The 19206-nt window shown below is 52.8% G+C and overlaps 1 protein-coding gene across 2 annotated transcripts in view; it reads right to left on the bottom strand.

The window, feature by feature from the left end:
* Positions 1–15553, bottom strand: part of SKOR2 (SKI family transcriptional corepressor 2) — a 49954-nt gene extending 34401 nt beyond the window's left edge. The window contains exons 1-2 of one of the 2 annotated variants that reach the window (XM_080683918.1): positions 15416–15553; positions 681–3337 (exon numbers count right to left, since the gene is read on the bottom strand). In XM_080683918.1, coding sequence (XP_080540044.1) covers positions 681–3287 — 2607 coding nt within the window. In that variant the 5' untranslated portion in view covers positions 3288–3337; positions 15416–15553. Of the gene's footprint in view, positions 1–680; positions 3338–5483; positions 5616–15415 lie in introns of those variants that run through there. The other variant, XM_080683917.1, reaches the window with a different exon arrangement.
* Positions 15554–19206: the final 3653 nt, after the last annotated feature.

Here is a 19206-nt window from a genome sequence, read left to right as displayed (position 1 = left end):
CCAACGCTGAGCCATTTAAACTTAACTTTGGTCTTTAGGGGTCCCGGGTAGCATGCTCCTGTGTGTGGAGATTGGTTTGGGAGACGCTGGTCTTACTGAAGAGTTTATCTTTTGTTTTACTGGACACGTACCTAATAGATGTGTCCATTCTGGTTACAGAGCTTGGGGGTTCCAACCTTGATGAAAGCATTCCAATAAAATTGAATTTAACTTCAAAGTCAATGTATTTTAATATATATATTTTTTGGAGTCATGGTGGGATAGAGCAGAAAGGAGACAGGATTATTCAGATTGCTCCAGTTTTGTGGTCCCACTGTTTTGGGGGGAACAATTGTGATAAACTTGTGTGTGTGTGTGTGGGGGGGGTGGGGGGTGGACAAAGGAGAGCTGTGGGTTAGAGGGAGGAGCTGGTCTTTTCCAACTTCTTCAAGCAGCTAACTTAACTCTAGGAGGGCAGGGAGGCCTCAGAACCTGGGGAAGACTTTGTGAGAAAGAGACCAGAAACCGCATTTTTATGGAGGACCACTGGCAGGAAAGAAGCCCTCCCAAACACATTGAATATTTCATTTCTGTGGGGAAATCTGGTGATTCATCTTTCCTGCGCATTTGTAACCAATTCAGCCTAAAGGTGCATTTAAATAATAATAATTAGCTTGAAGGAGCCTAAAGGGGATATTTACATCTTTGTAGGAGGGCTGCTCCTCCAATGATGGATGGTGGACCGGGCTGCCCGGGCTGCTGCTGCCATCGCCGCCGCCGCTCGCTTTCTGGGAAGCCAGGGGTGGGGGTGGGGGTGGGGGCGGGGGCGGGGGCAAGTCCGAGCCGCCGGGGTCACCCAGTTTCCCGTCCTCGGGCAGCAGCCTGGAGGAGTTCAGGGTCAGTGGGAAAGCGCCCGAGGCGGCCGGTGCGCGGTCCCGGCTGCTCCCCTTCTCCGTCAGCCCTCGGCTCTGAAGGAACCGGCCGCCCCCGACTAAGGGGTCCCCTAGCAGGACCCCCGTCTCCTCGTCCTCCTCCTCGTCGTCGTCTGGGTCTCGACCTTCCTCCTCCTCCTCTTCGCCTTCGGGGGGTTTGTGGCTCTCCACGTCCACCTCCTGCTCCTCCTCCTCGTCCTCCTCGTCCTCGGAGCTGTCCTCGCTGGGGTAGCTGCAGCTGGTGCCGCCAGGGGACAGAAGGCCTCGGTGGTGCGGCTGCGGGGCCAGCGGGGGCGGCGGGGGCGGAGGCGGCGGCGGGGCAGGGTGGTGGCGCTCAGAACCCGGCTCGTCGGGCTGCGGGGGCAGCAGCAGCAGCGGCGACGGCGGCTGCGGGGTATGGTGGTGGTGGTGGTGCGGGTGGTGATGGTGATGGTGATGATGCGCTGGGGCCGAGTGCGGCGCGCCCGCGGACGCCCCGTGCAGCTTGGCCAGGCTCTCCGCGTCGTCCTTGCCGCCCACCGGCCGGAAGGCGCTCGAATGATGGTAGCTGCCTCCGCCCGCCTTGCGCCCCTCCAGGAGGTGTGGGTGGTGGGGCGCGGGCACTCGGGCGCCCGCCGGGCCCACTCCAGCCGTCGTGGCCCCTGCGCCTGACACACCGCCGGGGTCCGCGGGCGGCGTGGAGCCCGCGCTGCAGTCCCCGCCACTGCCGCCCGGGGGCGACTCGAAGAGCGCATCGCGAGCTCCCGCAGCCCCGGCTGGAGGCGGAGGGCCTGAGCCCGGGCCGTTGGCCACGACTGGAGGGGGCTGGCCCGGCGGTGGCGCAGCATCGGCGCTCCCACCCGCGCCGCCGGGCTCGGCCAGGTCCAGAAAGGCCTGGCGCAGCAGGGCCGGGCTTTCTCCAAGCGCGCAGCCGAGCGCAGAAGGCGGCTGCGGCGGGGGCTGTAGGTAGGTGGGCACGGGAAGCCCGCCTGGGGTCCGCGGAGGCCAGAACATGCAGAAGGGCGGGTAGAAGGCGTCCTTGCGGCCCGCGGGCCAAAAGAGGCCCGACAGGCCGGCCTTGGGCCCCGTGCCCGCGCCGCCCGCGCCCCCTAGGGCCTCGGCTGCGGTACCCGCGTCCTCCTTCTTGTGGCATAAGCCAAAGGCTGCGGCCGCGGCCGGGAACGTGTAAGGGTGCGGAAAGAGCCCCCCGCAGCCCGGGAACTTCTGCAGCACGCCCCCGAAGGAGCCCTTGCTGGGCACCGGAATGACGGGGTAACTGCGTGGGCCTTTGGCGCCGGCCACGGCGCCCGCGCCGGCGCCAACGCCGGTTACGCAGCCGCCTCCGGCGCCGCCCCCTCCTGCTCCGGCGCCGCTCGAGGCTGCGGCCACCGAGAGGCTGGCGGCGGCGGCAGAAAGACTGGCGGCAGCCACGACGGCCGCTTCCTGCAGCGAGTCGTCATCGTCGTCGAACCGCGGCCGTTTGTGATGACTGTGGGGTGCACCCGCCAGCTCCGCCAGGGGTGGCGGCGGCGGCGGCGGCGGTGGCGCCCCCAGGAGGTGAGGGCCCAGCAGTCCCCCACCTCCAGCCACCGCAGCAGCCGCTGCCACGGCGGCCGCCTTGACGGAGCTGAGCGGGTGGCAGGCGGGGTGCGCGCCTGGCTGAGGCAGCGCGCGTTTGCGGCTGCCGCCGTTGAACATGGCCTTGACGTCCTCCCAGGCGAAGACTAGCTCGTCCTGGGGGCTCTTGTCGGTGAGCTTCAGATGGCGACGCCACGAGTTGAAGTTGGCGGCATCCGGCTGCGTGTACTTGGCGTCAGGCGTGCGGTGGGAGTGGAAGATGAACTTGTTGGGAGAGAAGTACATGTTGCAGTAGCTGCATTTGATGCACTTGGCGCGGGAGCTATTGTAGCGAGCGGGAATGAAGCTGCCGCGGCAGCCCCAGGCGCACTCGTGAGACACGTCGAAGGCGAAGTTGTCCGGAAGCTTGGGCGGCCTGTTCTCGCCCAGGAAGGACTTGCACAGGCGCTCGGCCTCGCGTTTGGTAATCATGCCGCAGCGGCGCGAGGAGATCGGCATGGCCCCGGCGCGCCGCAGGATCTCCAGCTGCACCGGCGTGCACTGCACGCATGTGATGCCCAGCGCCACGCGGCGGTTGTGGATCTCGTTGTAGCTGAAGTTCTTGAGGAGAGTATTGGAGATCTGCGCCAGGCACAGGCGCTCCTGCCCGTCGATCACCAGCGACACGATGGGAATGCCATAGAGAATCACCTGCCCCACCTGGTTGGGCTTGAGGTTGGCGTGGCCCGGGCGCGGCTGGCTCAGCGCATCGGGCTGGAAGGCGCTGGAGGGGGATGCCAGCAGGATGTCGCTGGGCCCCGGCAGCGGGCTGGAGGCCATCTCCTCCTCCGCGGAAGCCCTGGCCCAGCCCTCCGGGTCTGCCTTGGAGACTGGAAGGGAAAGGAGAAAGCGTTGATAAGAATTCTCTCAGTCTAAAACAGAGGGGTGGGTGGAGTCCCTAACTGAAGAATTATAAAAATGTCCTTGCTTAGACCAAGACATGATTATCAAGGGGCCGAGGGACCAAGTTTCAGACATAAGGAAGTAATCTCTCAATTTTCTTCAAGGTCGCCCTTCTGAAATGGTGGATTGGAAGGATTTTTTTATTTCTGTTCCAATCATCCAAAGGAAATTAGCTATGTGTTTTCTTTTAAAAGCAGTCAACTCCTAAGAAACCAAAGACATTACCTCTTATCCCCTTATTTATAGAAGCTGTTAGAGTAAGTGGCATGCCTGCTAGAAATAAGGATGACAGTTATAACCAGTACGGATTACAAAAGTTATGGAAAACTGGAGCTTGACTATGGAAACCCAAATTTAAAAAGAGAACATTTGCCTGAAAATCGATTTTGGTTAAAAAAATAAATAAACCCAAACCTTTTAAAAAGTGATTTTGTGGTATCTGTGGTTTCCTTGGGAGAAATTCACTCCTGGTTGAGACATAGCTCATTAAGGCAAAATGAACCCCCTCCCCCCTCATCCTTGCCATTATGTATTTTCATACTGTAATTAGACTTTTTTTTGGAAAGATGGGGAAAATGTACAAAGCCATGTGCATGGTTGCACCAAAATAGGGCGTTACGCTTTCAATTTTTCAAAAAGCCACTTTCTGAACTGAGCGGTTCTGGTTCGACAGGTAGCTTAAAAAGATGAAGTTGTCGACTAGTAAACATTTAAAAACCGTTTTCCTGTCATTTCTATTACAACGAACAAAAAGCACGGGTGAGTGTGTTAAGTCCAGAAACAGTGCAAAGAAGCTAACAATTTTGGGTGATCATTATGGACGGGCTTCAACGGCAAATTTAGGTGTAAGGTGAACCATTTTCTGTGACCGTTTTTTCTGATCTGCATAGATCTCCCCATACCTTTCAGGCCGATGTGTTCCACAGTATAGATCATCTGTGGACCAGGTAATCTGTGGGAGCATTGAAGGCGGAAGCCCTGGGTTGGGCCTGCAGTAAAATTCCCATTCTGTCTGGGATACCATAATGAGGGAAAATATCCCGATAATTGAAGATAAGAGAAAAAGCAAGTGAAAGAAACCTTGGTGACCGGGCAGATAAGTCTAAACCAGAAAGGTGGCTCATTCCCTAGGAAAGAGGACAGTGACTTATCTACAGCCACACCGTACGTGGGGCACAGCGGCCACGACTACCTTTTGCCCTGGAAAGTCATTGAGGCAGTAGCACGGCCACATGCGGACAAGTACACTGGAGTCGTTATGACAGCGACTTCAGAGGATACACCATCTTACTCCTTCACCCAGACTGTCATATTCTTTCCCTCTCTCCGCCCCTGAGACACCTATCCCATCGCCTTTGCCCTTCTGCCCTCTGGATCCTCAGCTCTCATTACCTTTTGTGGCCTCCAGGAAGGTTGAACAAACCTCAACCCGATCAAACCAGATGAGAGAGAGCCTGGCTTGTCACTTAGACCAGAGACGATATTTCTAGGGGACAGGGCGTTAAATGGCAATTCAAGGCGTGGTGATACCTGGGCCTGTCACAGCCAGCTCTAGCTTTCGCAAATGGTCCTTCAACGCTCGTTTCCACCCCCTCCCCCAAACAAGATTCTTATTATCTTAATAAGGCCCTGGGATAATGGGAATGCTCGCTTTGGGGCAATGGAGCGCTGCGGGCCTGGCCCCGGCGAAGAGCTGGTTTTGCGTTACAAACCCGCACGCAGCCTTAGCAGCTGTAGCCGGAGCAGAAGTGTCTCCACTTTTCCCCCAAGCCCTCCCAGAAACTCCCGTCATAGCCGAGACACAAATAAGAGGGCTTGGGATAGGGTTTCTCAAAAAGAGAGCGAGGGGGAGAAGAGACCATTAAAAGTTAGTGGAACTGAAAACGGAAGCTGGAGAACTTCCTTATCCTACTCAGGAGCCAACGACCCCAACTTAACTCCCCCGGATCCCAAACCGATCTCGCCGCCCAAACCCACCGCTGCCCCTTTCCTAACCGGGAGAATCCCCCGCTGGGGATCTCAAATAGTGAATCGCGTGTGTGCCAAGCTCGGGCCGGCGGGTTCCCGCAGTACCTGGTGACCCCTCGGTGTCTTTACGCGCGTGGCTGATGGTCCATCTTCCGAGGGCGCTCGGAAGGGAAGCATCCAAGCGGGTCCTCGAATCCAGAGGGCGGGACTCGGGAGGGCTCCGCGCGAAGATCCTGGAGCTCGTTGGCGCTCAATGGCGCTCGAACCCGAACTCCCGTCAGGGGAGGATGACAGCCCGAATTGCGGCAGGGCGTCCCCTTGGCCGCAGAAAGTGTGGGCGCGCAGAAACCGCGGCAGGCGAGCCCAGGTGGAGCGCAGTCTGACAGTGCCTTTCTCTGTCTTGGAACTCGAGTCGGACGGAGGGGACGCCACCCAGCGGGCAAGGTGACGTCACCGTCTCCCTGACACTCGACTGTGAACGGCTGGCGTGTTACAGGGAGGGAGGGAGGGGGAAGCGAAGGCGAGAGCGAGTCACATCTAGATCCTTTCGGAGCAGGCACGAAAGCTAACACCTAACCAACCCTCCATTGACAACCACCTCCCAGCCCCGCAGCAAAACGTAGCCACGGGGCCGGGGCCACGTATCTGATCTAGGAATGGAAAGCCGAGTAGTCAGCGTGCAGGGGGAGTGGATCCTGGAGAGCCCAGATTCTAAAGGGGGCCTCTAAAGTGACTGCATCCCTGCCTGTTATTGTTCCCTCCCCTCAAGACTCGGAGTCACTCTCCTTCAGGAATGATCCTTCTGGTACACAGTGCAAGGCAGCAGCTTCACTTTGTCTCGGAAGAAATAGACACTACAGTCAGGCAGGGAATGGAATACCTTCAGCCCCTCGTTTGAAACGCTGTGAAATGAGAGAGAGAGAAAAAAGGAGGTTTCAAACAGGGTGCCCAGTCTAAAAACTTGGAAGGAAGCATGGCAAGTGACCTTACTGTCGAATAGAGAGTTGCTTTTTAGGACAAGATACAGAGAATCAGCAAGGCATTCTCTACCTGAGAAAGTGTATGATCAGGCGAGGCCCCCAATGAGTGCCTCTGTGCTCACATCTATCAACTTGATTCGGAGTGGTTCTCTAACCCACGTTACAAGGCCCCTGCAGGCTGCCTCAGCGCAGGGAAATGGTGAGACAGAAAAGCCCGAGGCCTCCAATCCTGACCAGTCCTTAAGCAGGTTGCTAGGTCCCCCGGGTAAAGTAAATTTCTCAGGGAACTAACTACATAGGAGCGTGCTCTAAAAAAAAAACACCTCACACCAAAATAAAGACAAGTAGGATGAGAAAGAACCATTTCCCATAGCTTTCCCAAAGTGAGGCACATCCTAGGATATAGTGAAGAGTCAGTATATTGCCTGCTAATTGATCAGCTGTTAGGAGTCACAATGCAGGGGAGTGGGACTGGGGGATCCTTTAAGTTTTCCCTTTACAATTATAGCTGAATGTTCTATTGCTGCCTGTTGAAACACACAGGCTTAGAGTTTGGCAGGCACATCTTTGAAATGATCTACAATCTCCACTAACCTGGAAACCCAACCGGACTCCATCATAGCATCAACAACGGGCCATCGCTACATAAATAGGAAGTGAAGATGTGACACCTCAACGCTTCATCAAAGGTCAGTGAAACCAAGGGGAGCCAAGCAAACAGAAAGCAAGGGCTACAGGAGTTGCGGCTGTTTTAAATGACTGTGCCCAGAACGGTTTCCGAGCCGTGAGAATCAGAGTGTTTGTGTGGACATAAGTTTCAAATGGCAGTGAGATGGTTTTCCATTCCTCTCCTGGTTTCTAAAGGCATTCGTGGCACAAAATAGGCTCTGTGATAAGGGGCTGGAATCAACCAGTGCTCCCTCCCCAGTGCCCTCCGAGCCTCCCATCCAAAAAAAAAAAAAAAAAGCCCTAGCTGGTTTGGCTCAATGGATAGAGCGTCAGCCTGCGGACTGAGGGGTCCCAGGTTCAATTCCGGCCAAGGGCACATGCCCGGGTTGTGGGCTCGATCCCCAGTAGGGGGCGTGCAGGAGGCAGCCAATCAATGATTCTCTCTCATCATTGATGTTTCTATCTCTCTCTTTCCCTCTCCTTTCCTCTCTAAAATCAATAAAATATATTTTTAAAAAAAGAAGGAAAACTTAAGCATTATGCCCGCCCAGCCCATTTTCCAGAAGAATGTCATTGTCATTCACAAATCCCTTTCCTCAGAGGACCAGGCCTAGTTCTCCCCAACTCCTCTTTGGGTTGGGGCTCCCACAAAGCGAGGCCTCAGCCTACTCACTGTTCCTAGAGCCCAGGCTGCTAGAAGGAAAGCCAGAGCCTCACGGCAAGAAAGCCTGGAAATGGGGTTGATTTTAACACGGAAAATGGGGTGAAATGAAAAGTGCTATCCGTTCATTCAGGCACCACAGGGAGATGCCTGGTCACTGCTGAGGAGGAAGCAGCATGGGGTCTGCCCTTTTTATCTCCATGTTCCCATCTTTGCCCCCCCCCCAAAAGCCCCGCTTCCCCTTAAGGATCCTTTCTTTTTAAGGGTCTTAAAAATATCTTTCCTTGAAAAGAGAAGCGGAACCAATCTTTGCCTCCCCTCTCATCTCAGGTTACCCCTAGGAGTGAATCCACACCTGTAGCCATCTACTTATCTGACCCTTAAACATCAACATTTATACACTACTTTGCGGGTCTCACTGCCATACAAACCTGTGACTTTATTTTAATGCAAAAAGTTTTACTGGAAGGAGAAATGTGTGATGCCAGATCAAGTACTTTTGCACAAATAATTCTAAGAATAACACGGTAGTGTGTTTCCCCCGAGGCGTCTGGGGCGCTTGTTTGAGCTGTCAGACCAATTATATTTTTGGAAAATGAGGGTGGAGAACAGCTTTTCGAACCCAGACTCCGTGCTCCAGAGAAGCCTTCCTTTGGCTTCTGGAGCTGGACTGCAGAATTACAGCCTTTTTATACGTTTGAGTCCGTGAGCAACTTTCTGTCACCCACTCTCTCTTTGACCCTTGGCTTTCTCCTCAATGTGCACAAGTCTCCTGATGGTTCCCCACCGCCCTTCCACGTTCCTCTCCGGCTGGGGCTCCTGATCCGTGTCAGTCCCCGTCCTGCCCGGAGACCCTAGCAGGCTCAGCAGGAGCCGGCGGTGGCGGAGGCGGTGGCGGTGGCGGAGGCGGCGGGGCCAGGCCGAGTTAATCAATGCTTTCCTATTCGAGCTGACATGCATTTTACACGTCGGGACTCTCCTCAGCCGGCTAATTGATTCAAATTGTTTTATTGGTTAAACTGGTGTCACCCGTTTGCATGATCTATCACCACACGGAGGAGAGCATTTCCACTCTCATCTCCGTTCCGGCGGCTGCGGTTCACCCAGGCCAGGGACAGGTAAAGGAGCCTAGACACCGGACCCAAAGGAAAACCACAAACCGAGCTGGCCCCCTCAGAACTGGAGAGGCGACGCCTCGACGCAGGCGCACGCAGCTGGCGTGACAGCGAGGATGGAGGTGTCCAGCTGCCGCTTTTAACCATTGGTCCAAGCGAACCGACATCTGACCCGGGGGCGTCCTCCGCTGGAAGCAGTCTGTTTCTGGGCTGAGGCTGCGAACCCGGTGGCTTCCCGCCCAAGGCCAAAGCAGAGGCAGGAGCTGTCCTTCGTTCTGAAGCGAATCCTTCACTTCGACTGCGTTCAGGCTCTCCCAGAAGAGCTTGAACCATCACAGCCCTAGATGGGGCTCCTGGCTCCACCACGGCCTTGTAGACTTTAGAGGCAGGCACGGCGCGACACAGAAACATCCCGTACTTCTGCCCCATCTGCCCTATCTCCAAGTACTGAGCCACTCCCACCCCCACGCCTGTTTTTCATTGACCCTAAAGGAAGATAAAGGCCTTCATATAAATTCCTTCTAAACAGAAACACCAGATATTCTCTCTCCTCCCGCTCCCAACCTGGGTATTGGAGAATCCATGACAATTACAGATTAAAAAAAAATAACCAGGCTCTATCCCTCTCACTCATCCTCTCTTATCCTAGTCTCAGCCTTAGGCAGAAATATTAATTACTGCTTCTGTGTCTCTGCCAGAGGTGTCCCTGACATTGATATCTGTGCATCAGTAGGGCAATAAATTGTTTCCCTGTTAGTTCCTAGTCTGCCAAAGGAGACCTGCATGGCCCGGAAAGAAACTGGAAGATTGGCGGAACTAGCAGGGATGGAAGAATTCTGGTATGTCAGAAAGTACAGGAGATTCAGTCCGATGAAACTGGGTACACATTTCTCCTCAGTCACTTAGTAAATGTAGAATATTGCTTTGATAACAAATTTCCCAAGCCCCATTTCTTCATCTGCAAACTGAAGAGATTGATACATACTCAACAGGGGTATGGTGAGAATTAAATGAGATAGTATATGTCAAGTGCTCGGCACACACTGGTCATTTAATACATGGTATCTTTTTGTTGTTGTTGTTGTTAAAATCCTCACCCAAGGGTATGTTCATTGATTTTAGAGAGAAGAAGGAAGAGAGAGTATGTGCCCTGACTGGGAATAGAACCCATGACGATGGGATGATGCCCCAACCAACTGAGCCACACCAGCCAGGCCAATACATGGTAGCTTTAGAAGCATCTTCCTCAGAGAATGGGGGAAAATGAGGACTGTACTCGCACAAGATACTTTAGAAATATCCACTAGCTCCAGAATAAATGGCATCAAAGGCATTTTAGCTTAGTGGTGAACAAGAGGGAACCTTAGCCCTTTTCATTGCAACTTTATCCTTCCCTTAATTAGTCTAGTGTTTATTTTGTATACAGGTGGCTGGAGCCTCGGCTAGTGTTTGCTTAATCCATTTAAAATAGATTAATAATAAAAATGCAAAATAATGGTCATGATAGTAATGACTGCTGATAGGCCTCAGTTTTCCCTTTCAACCTCCAAGAGCTTGCTGCAGCCTGGCAAGCCCAGCTCAGGCCCCCTAGTTTTTCCTCCAGTGCTCTAGCTGGAGTTACATGAAGCCAACCAAGGATCAGGAGCAAGCAAGTCTCATTTATGATGGAAGTCGTAGAAGAAATGAGAAAGGTCTCTGAGTATTCTGAAGGTGGCTCTTAATCTTTGAGCCTTCTCTAAAATAGTGCTCATAAGCAAGGACCCCTTTTCCCTGGGCTAGGAAAGTACAATGAGAGCACAAACCTAAAAATCTAAACCAGAATTGGAGAAGGTAATGGGAAATGAACACGTGTTGCAGGATCTGTATCCTTGCCCCAGTGATCCCTTGAGTTCAGCACCCTTCTTACTCTTCAAATATCTTTGTAAAAAAAAAAAAAAGATGATGGGAGAAACAACCAGGACTTAATTACCCTCAATCAGAGAAAGCCACTCTCACAAGAAAACTTGCCTTTGGGTAAGTGGCAGAGAAGACTGCTACCCCACCAGTTCACAGAGGCCAGGGACTAATAGAAATATTTATTATTAAACTTTTTTTTTAAATAACAAAGGATTCACATTTCTTCACAAGTCCTCACAAACTTGTAAACACAGCAAGATACACACATATGCACATAGCTTACTAAAATCCAGAATGGAACATGAATTTGATGTGCTTGGTGGTCACTTAGAAAATATTAGTTAATCAAGATAAAATTCAAAGGCACACAGAATACCTGAGAATGCACATAAACCCATGGATGCAGACTCCCTGAACACACCAGCGAATGTGCATGAAGAGGGGCATGGCACAAGGAATAGCCCACGAGGCTCTCTTCCTTCCCTCTCTTCTTTCTCTCTGTGATTGCGTACACATGTGTACCCGCCTCCTCCACTCCCCTCCTCCCCACATTGGGAAGGAGGGAGTCCTTTGAAATGGAGGTGGTCCCAGCTGGAAAACCCCAGAGCTCATTTAGATCACATCACTTCAGGCTTTTGTCTCTGCTCCTGAATAACCTAGGCCGCCACAACAAAAGGATAGGCATCTACATGGAGTTTTCATTGGCAAAGATACCTCTTAAAGATGCTGCTATAATAATGAATAAAGAGACAAGATGCTTGCCTTTTGATTGCCACTCCTAAAGAAGGGAGAGGAGAAAAGGAGAGAAAAGGAGAGGGAGAAAGTAAAGCAAGAAATAGAGATTGTGGGAGAGAAAGCCAAGGCAAGTATTTGGGTGGATTTATACAAAAGAGTCTTTAATTGTATGAAGACTCCAACTACCACCAAGATAAGAAATATGGTGTGGGGCTTTAAAAAAAAATAACTGGGCCTTTTGTTTCAGGAACCAATTTAAGAAGCAACTGAGGCTAAGAATTCAGAAAGGGTGTGGAACAGGACCTTTCAAAGCTTGGGGAGGGGAGGCAGAGGAGTGAGAATAGGGGAAGGGGCTGTAGATTTTCTGTTGACATGTCACAAGAGAGAAAATGACATAGATATACATGTAACATCTCCCCAGCTGACGCTGGAGGAAGGAACATTGGATTTTATTTCCTGGGGAAATTAAGACACTTTTTTCCTACTGTTCTCTTCCCTCCCACACTTTCCCCATTTTGAATTCTACTTTGCCATCAAGCTTGATCCCATTAGCTAATACACTGTTGAACTATCATGTGCTCCCTGGCTGCCCAATAAAGCTGTAGCAAAAGGTGAAATTAGGTGTTAGCAAAATAAATCTCAGGGAAGAAGAGGATAGAAATCTGAGTCATAGATTTTTTTTTTTCCTGAAAAAAAAAAGTCAACTAAAAAAATAGTGACTATTCAGAGGAATTTTCTATTTTTGTGTGTGCATTAAAAGTGTTTGTTTTTTTAACTAGAAAAGGCTTTACTCCATGGGATTGGGGGTTCAAAGTGAAAACACAATCCGACCAAATGCAATCTCAACCCAAAACTTTTTCAAGATGCTTTATGATATCATCGGCAAACTCTTAATGTTGGCAAATAATTAAATTTTCCATCTTTTAGAACTGTGTAACCTTGGGTGTCTTAGAAACAAATTGTACAAACAAACCACAGAGATGAGCACTGAGGGTTTCAGAGGAGATATAACGAACCAACTTTAATTACTAACTTGAAATTAAAAATGTAATATACAGATTTAAATTTATTTTCACCTAAATTGTGTATAAAATTATATGGCTTCTGCAGGCTAAGAAATGCTTTGTAACCAGCCATGCTACTAAAAACTCTGAAGTAGTTTCCAAAACCGAGTTCCCAGACTCACACAGTAATAATGATACATTTATCATTACTGATGACCACCTACTGGGTAATTATTGCTTTGTTACTACTATTACAATCAAGAGATTTCTTTATTTACTGTTAACATTCACTTAAAACTGAATGTTAATGACTGTTCTGAATTCACCAAAGAGAGTTTTCTGTTATATTTCAGAAGTACTTACGTTCTGGTTCAGAAATGGGGAACCATATTATAACAGAGTGGAAGGCTGGGTGAGTGCTTGGCTCTCACCTTCTCTCGAGAATGAAAATGGCATTTCTGAGGGAATCTGGAGAAAAATTTTCCAGTTCAGAGTTGCAAAAGGTTAACATAATGCAACCACTTGACTTGTGCTAATTATGTAAGTATTTTATTACAGGAGATTCATTCATTATTGATACTTGTTTGCAGTAACTTCCTGCTTGGGGAGTTATATTTTATATGAGAAGTAAACAACCCATGGCTCCAGGGCTAGCCCCCACCCTCAGATCTGATTTCCTCCCTCCCCTTTGTCTAGTTTCACAATCCTCCTTGGTTGTTATGCCCCTATTGAGGCTGAAAGACAATTCCCCAAAATCTTATTCTCTTTCCATTTCTTTTCCCCATTCATAACTTCCCAGTTCTTAAAAAGGCCAGAACTCAGGGTTTGGAGAGTTTTGGGATGGGGATGAGGTGGGTAACAAAATAAAACTGGTTTAAGTGTTTCCTTTTATAGCACATGAAGAGGAGAGAATTAAAAAAAAAAAATCCAGGCTCCTCCTTCAGACTTGGTCACTAACTTTCCTCTTTGGGAGCTGGGAGCTACTCTCAGCCCAGAAAAGTCAGGCTCGCCTTTGGTATATCCAGAGGTCAGGAGCTGGTCATTAGGGAGGTGGGTGTGGTGGAAACTGTTAACCAATGGAAAAGCTCAGAAAGAGGCTCCTGTCTAAGACAGAAACCAACCTCACTGCCAGTGGTGGTTGATGAGGTTTCCAATAGCTTTTTCCCAGGGCCTATGCCAAGTTGCACTAGGAAAAGACATGGGTTTGCTAGTGGAGTGGCTTCAATGAGCCCCTGTGAAGGATTGTGCAGGCTGCTTGGCTGAGGGGCCCTCAGAAGTTTCACTAAAAATATATGCATTGGCCATCTGAGGCTAGCTGTCTCGGATAGGCCTCCATAGAGCAAGGGTTTCCTCTTGGGCTTTATTCCAGGTTCTGAGACCCCTGCTTATGAGTCTCTGTTCAGAGCTGGGATGGACACAAGATGCCAGGGGTCAGCATGCTGGAGACTCTTAGAGGAAGTCAGGAATTGGAGATGGTGGATGGGGCTGTGAAAGACCATGGAGCAGTATGTAGGTAAATACCCTGTTCTTTTAAGGTTTTGGGGTGGGCTGATGGGAAAGACTTAGCTGGAAGCTGGAGTCTCAAAACTTTGAACTAGTTTGAAAAGAATGAAATGACATAGTCTGGTGTGTGTGTGTGTGTGGCTTTGGGGAGGTGTCTATAAATTAGTTGGGATTGAGCAGGACTTGCTACAGGCCTGAACAGAACTGACAGCTCAAAATGAAGGTCCATCCCGGGCCTCTTCTATGTCAGCCTAGAACTTCTGCACTTGGAGCGTGGGTGGGGGGATGATGGATGACCAGAGGGCCACTAGAAGTTGTGAGGGCTCTGGGAAGGTGAATCCTGGGGGGAGTGGTGGGGAGGGGAAAAGTACTGAGACTGGATCCTGACTGGGTGCCCAGTCTAGGCCATGCCACAGGGCGCCTCGCTTCCCTGCTTGTACCCCTCACCTGGGTGGAACAGCTAGCCCTTCATGATCTATGGAGGAATGCCGTTCCCAGCAAGGCTTTCTTAATGGTCCTTTAACAAACTCTTCGATCTCTCTTTGGCCGCCCTGGCTCTTGCCCGCCTCCTCCCTCTTCCTTTCTCCACTGACTGCATCAGTTATTTATGACCAGCATTAATTATTCACGAAAAGAGAAAACTCCAGCTTTGGGAACTTTTCTAGGAGCGTTTGGGGGTTCTTCCTTTCTCTCCTCCAGGTGGGTTTGAGTATTGGTGATTTTCTGGGACTCTATTTTTGGCTGGATCCTGATTTGAAGTGGCGAAAGGGAACAGAGAGGGGTAACGGGTCCTCTGTATGCGTGTGTGTGTGTGTGTGTGTGTGTGTGTGTGTGTGTGTGTGTGTATGTGTGTGTGCCCTTCCTCCTAGTCAAATCTTGCCCCTGCCAGCAAGGTGTAAACTTCTGGGACCTGGAAGTTACCAGGCTTGCTTGCGGGAGTCGCTGTCCGGGCTCGGAGGTGCTGAAACCGCGGCGTGGGTTCTCGGCAGCCGGCTGCTGGGATGTGGGCGCGAAGCTGTGACCGCAGTCCCAGCCAGGGTAGCCTCCTTCCGCAGCTTCTCCAAAAGTCTCATTTGCTTCTCTCTCTACCTCTCTTTATACCGTACCCCTCCTACATCCCACACAAGTGACACTAGGACGCTGTAACCAAAGATTAATTGCCTTAATCAAATCGACCCACCCTCTGCAATTAATCTTCTAGCAACAAATTAGACAATTTACCGCAACCTTCTGGGTCAGGGGAACAGAGGAGGCGGGATGGGATGGAGGATGGACAGGGTGGGAGACTCTGACAAAACCCACCAATGAGGCGGGTGGGGAGTTGAGAATGGGTGTGGGTTGAAAGCGTTAGTGGAGGGGAGGAGGGAAGGGTCAGCTGTGGGGCTGGGTCGGGAGCCGGAAGTTCCTGGAGTCCCTTTCAACCCAGTTTTCTCCGAAGAAGGAGAAGCCGAGGTTGGAGGACGAAGCCACTTACCTGTCTGCGCCGCCCTTTCGGTCTACGACCTCCGCGCTCGGTACTCCCGGCCCGCCTCACGCTCCGCGGCTCCACCGCCGCTCTCCGCCTCCCGCGGCGCCCGCCGCTTCCCCCGAGCGGGATCCGCTGCCGCCCGCGGTCCTCTACACTCCTGCTCGCGGTCGGGTCTTCCGCCGCGACTCTGTCCAGTCCCGCCTCTCCCCTTCTCGGCGGTCCCCCGCAGCCACCCAGCTCTTCCCACTCCCCTCCTGGGCAAGTTCGTAAGTTTGGGGTGAGGGTCGCTCTTCTCGCGACCAACCTCTCGGCTTAGCTCGCTCGGATTCGCACCCCGCCCCCACCCCCTAACCCAGACCTAGGTCTCTGACGCCGCCTGTTGGCTAGGCAGGGCAGGGCATGGTGAGGAGCGCTGCGCAGGCTCCAGCCCCTCACCACTCACCCTTCCACACCGAGTGTTCCAGAAGTGAGGGAAAGGAGGCGAGGGTGGCAGGCCTGCTAATTGGAGTGGGGCCAGGGCAAGAAGGAGCAGTTTGCTTTGGGGGCGTGAAGCCCTGCCTGGCAGCGTGGGCTCCCTGCCAGGAGAAGAGTTATCCCAGGGCACGCAGGTGCGCCTCTCAGGTGCAGCCCTCTAGCACCACACTAAGAGCCCGCCCCCCGCCCCCAGTGCCCAAGGAAAAGACCACCTGAGGTGAGGTCGAGGCCGGAGGGCGGAGTCCTAGGGGGAGCGTGGGTCTAGAGCACCCACTGTGCATCTCCAGAATGGTGTGTGTATGGGGGCGTGGGGGGGGGGGGAGTTTGCTCTCAACACCATCAAGGAGAGAAGCAGCTTTATGGCTAAACTCATACGCTGCTTAAAAGAAAAGTTAGCCTGCCCGGCCAGTGTGGCTCAGTGGTGGAGCGTAGACCTAGAAACCAGGAGGTCAGGATTCTATTCCCTATCAGAGCACATGCCTGGGTTGCAGGCTCGATCCCCGGTAGGGGGCGTGCAGGAGGCAGGCGATCATGATTCTCATCATTGATGTTTCTCTCTCTCTCTTCCTCTTTGAAATCAATAAAATATATATTTTAAAAAAGAAAAGTTAGCCTAATCCGTCTCATTATGACGCCTCAGACACCTGGAGGGGCAAGCGTTCGCCAGGGGTTGCGTCGGAGTGCAGCGCTCTGGGCGGGGGTGGGAGGTCTGCGTGGTGTCACAGAGGCAGCCTTTCGGGCTCTGGCCTGGTCCCTCCCTTAGCAACTTCCCAAGCTCCCGCAGCGCGCTCTCGGGTCCTTCCACCCTTGGACCTGCTTAGGAAGCCTCAGTCTAGCCCCTGCACCACCAAGACGTCCGCGGGATGCAAGTTGCACGCGCCCCCCCCCACCCCGCCCCAACTCCAATCCTCACTCTGTCTTTTTCATGGAAAGAGTTGATGGACCGTTTCTCCCACAGCCCCTCCTTCTCTAATAAACGCTTCTCATAGATTATTCGACGCAGAGGAGGGAGGCGGCTGCTTAAAAAACAAAAAGCCATAGCCCTAATGAGTTCAATTACAATGTGGTAAACACATTGCCTCTACGCTTTAATTAAGCCTGCTGCCCAATTTTAACTCATTAGTAATTCATTAAGAGAACAGCCCCGCGCTGGCGGGTGGAAGGCTCCGCAGACCGAGTGTGCGCCGCAGAGTCCACGCACTCGCCAGCCGCCGCCGCCGGCCCCGAGATTCGCGAGAGAGCGAGGCGGGTTTGCCGCCCAGTAACTCTAGGACCTAGAATACTCCCGTCCCTGCTCCCGCGGTGCGCGGGGGTTAGCCACTCGAGCCCCAGGCGGCGACTTTTCCTGGCGGGAGTTCCTCGGGCTTGAAGCAGCATTGGCAAACCTGTTGTGTGTGGGTGCTGGTGGTGTGGGGCTGGGCCACAGTTGGGGAGACAAATCCCCGGGTTAAACTCGATTTTCACCCTCAACGTCAAATCTAGCTTCCCGGGTTGCCGCATCCTCCCTCTCTCCTCGTTCACTTCGCACTAGTTTCTGGAGAAAAATCTAGGTCCAAACTTAGCGCCCAGCTCCGGCTACCCACGGCGAGCTTCGGGACACTGTCCCGTGGGGACGCTTCGATATAAATCAGACCGTGATTTTTTCGGGGTGGGGAGTTGAGAGGTTGGGAGCGGGGGTGGGGGTGGAGGGTAGAAGAAGATGGTTGGCTAAAGAAGTGGAGATTTGAACAGATCAGACCTCTGTTTTCTCTCTTCCTTTCTCTACTCCACAGCGCGAACACATTTGTGACTATGTCCGCTGAGACCAGCCCTCTTCATGGAAAAGAAATGGAGACAGGATTGTAGATGGAGTCACGCACAGGCACTGAGAACGGTTATGGTCTTTCTATTTAATAACTGAGGAGGAGAGTCCCCTCCTTCCCTCCAGTCCCTATTCAGCGGTCTGAGAAGAAAGTCCTTGCTTGTGTTCTGAACGCCCCACGGTTTCGATGGGAGGAAACTCGCGGGTCCCCAGGCTCCAGCACCGAGTTTCCGAAGAGAAGGAAAGGACCAGTGTTGAGGGGTGAGGCTGTGATTAAGGAAAGGACCTTTCGCCCCCTTAGTGCCCCAGCTCTGGGCTCATTCCTTTGCCAGGGGGAAGAATGGGCACCGCACCGCGGCCCGCCGCGCCCCCTGAAGTAGAAACTTCTTACTCTGGGCTGGGGCTGGCCGGCCCCGCCCTCCGAAGGCAGGTGGGGATGCCTAAGGCTGTCCGGAGGGACCCTTGGCCCTGCCCCCAGGACCTCGAAGAGATGCCCAAGGCCGTTTACCCGCACTTCCGATGCTCCTGCTCAGGGTTGCCAGTTGCCTCTGCAGACCCAGGTCGCCCCCTTCCCTCTCGCAGGCGGCAACTCCTCCCGGAAGCCAGTGAATGGATGAGATTTCCTTTCTCCAAGCGTCTTGGATCCCGTAGCCCAGCCGGGTCGCCCCCAAGGAGCGCAGGGCGCGCCTCGCCTGGGGCGTCCCTGACTTGTCTCTGTGCACTTTGGAACGTTAGGAGGGAGGAGGGGATGTCTTTAACTTCCAGTCTCCCCCATCCCTCCCTTTCCCAGCCTGGAGGCAGGGAATGCTGGGGGTCAGACTGGGAACACTGAGGATGCGGGTCCTGCCTGGGCCTTGCCCTCCTGGGGCTCCCCAGATTCGGCTGGGAGACGCGGTGGCCCAGCAGGGTCCCCTCGCTCGCTTCTTCAGTTTTTCGCTTTGGAACTGTCGGGGATGGGGGTGGGGTGGGGGAGTGGGATGGGGAGAGCGAAGGCGGGGCGGGAGCTTCCCTACAAGAGCGGCGCGGAGGGACTGCTGACTCGAGACCTGAGTCCAAGGGTCCTCCGAGGGTTTTGTGGCTGTCGCTTGTGGTTGATTGTCACGGCATCCACGCGGGGCTCACTCTCCTCCCCAGCTGGGCTCTGCGGCAACAGCGCCTTCTCGCGCCCCGAGGGCTCGCCGCGCGGAATTTGCCTGGAGAAGGGCCTCTTTCTGCTCAGGAAAAGTATAAGCCCGGTCAAAAATACAAAAATCGGGGTCGCTACCCCAGTCGATCCGGGCGCCTACAATGGAGGGCAGCGATGGGGAAATGTATGCCAGCTGACAGACTCTCCGGAAACCGTCTCTTCTGGGGATTTCTGGGGGGACATAAACATTCAGACCAGAGCACTGGCCTAACGGTGATATGTCATATATTAGCATTATCCGTGAAATAATGTTGACACATATAGTTTTAACAGCACGTTATTAACTCTAAATGGAGTACTTATCTGCCCTGCCTTTTGGATGACACACATTCTGTA

The sequence above is a fragment of the Plecotus auritus genome, assembly GCF_963455305.1.
Source record: "Plecotus auritus genome assembly, chromosome: 8".
In the NCBI taxonomy this organism is placed as follows: Eukaryota; Metazoa; Chordata; class Mammalia; order Chiroptera; family Vespertilionidae; genus Plecotus; species Plecotus auritus.
The sequence above is the reverse complement of the archived record's forward strand: the minus strand, read 5'-3'. Positions and strand labels throughout refer to the sequence as shown.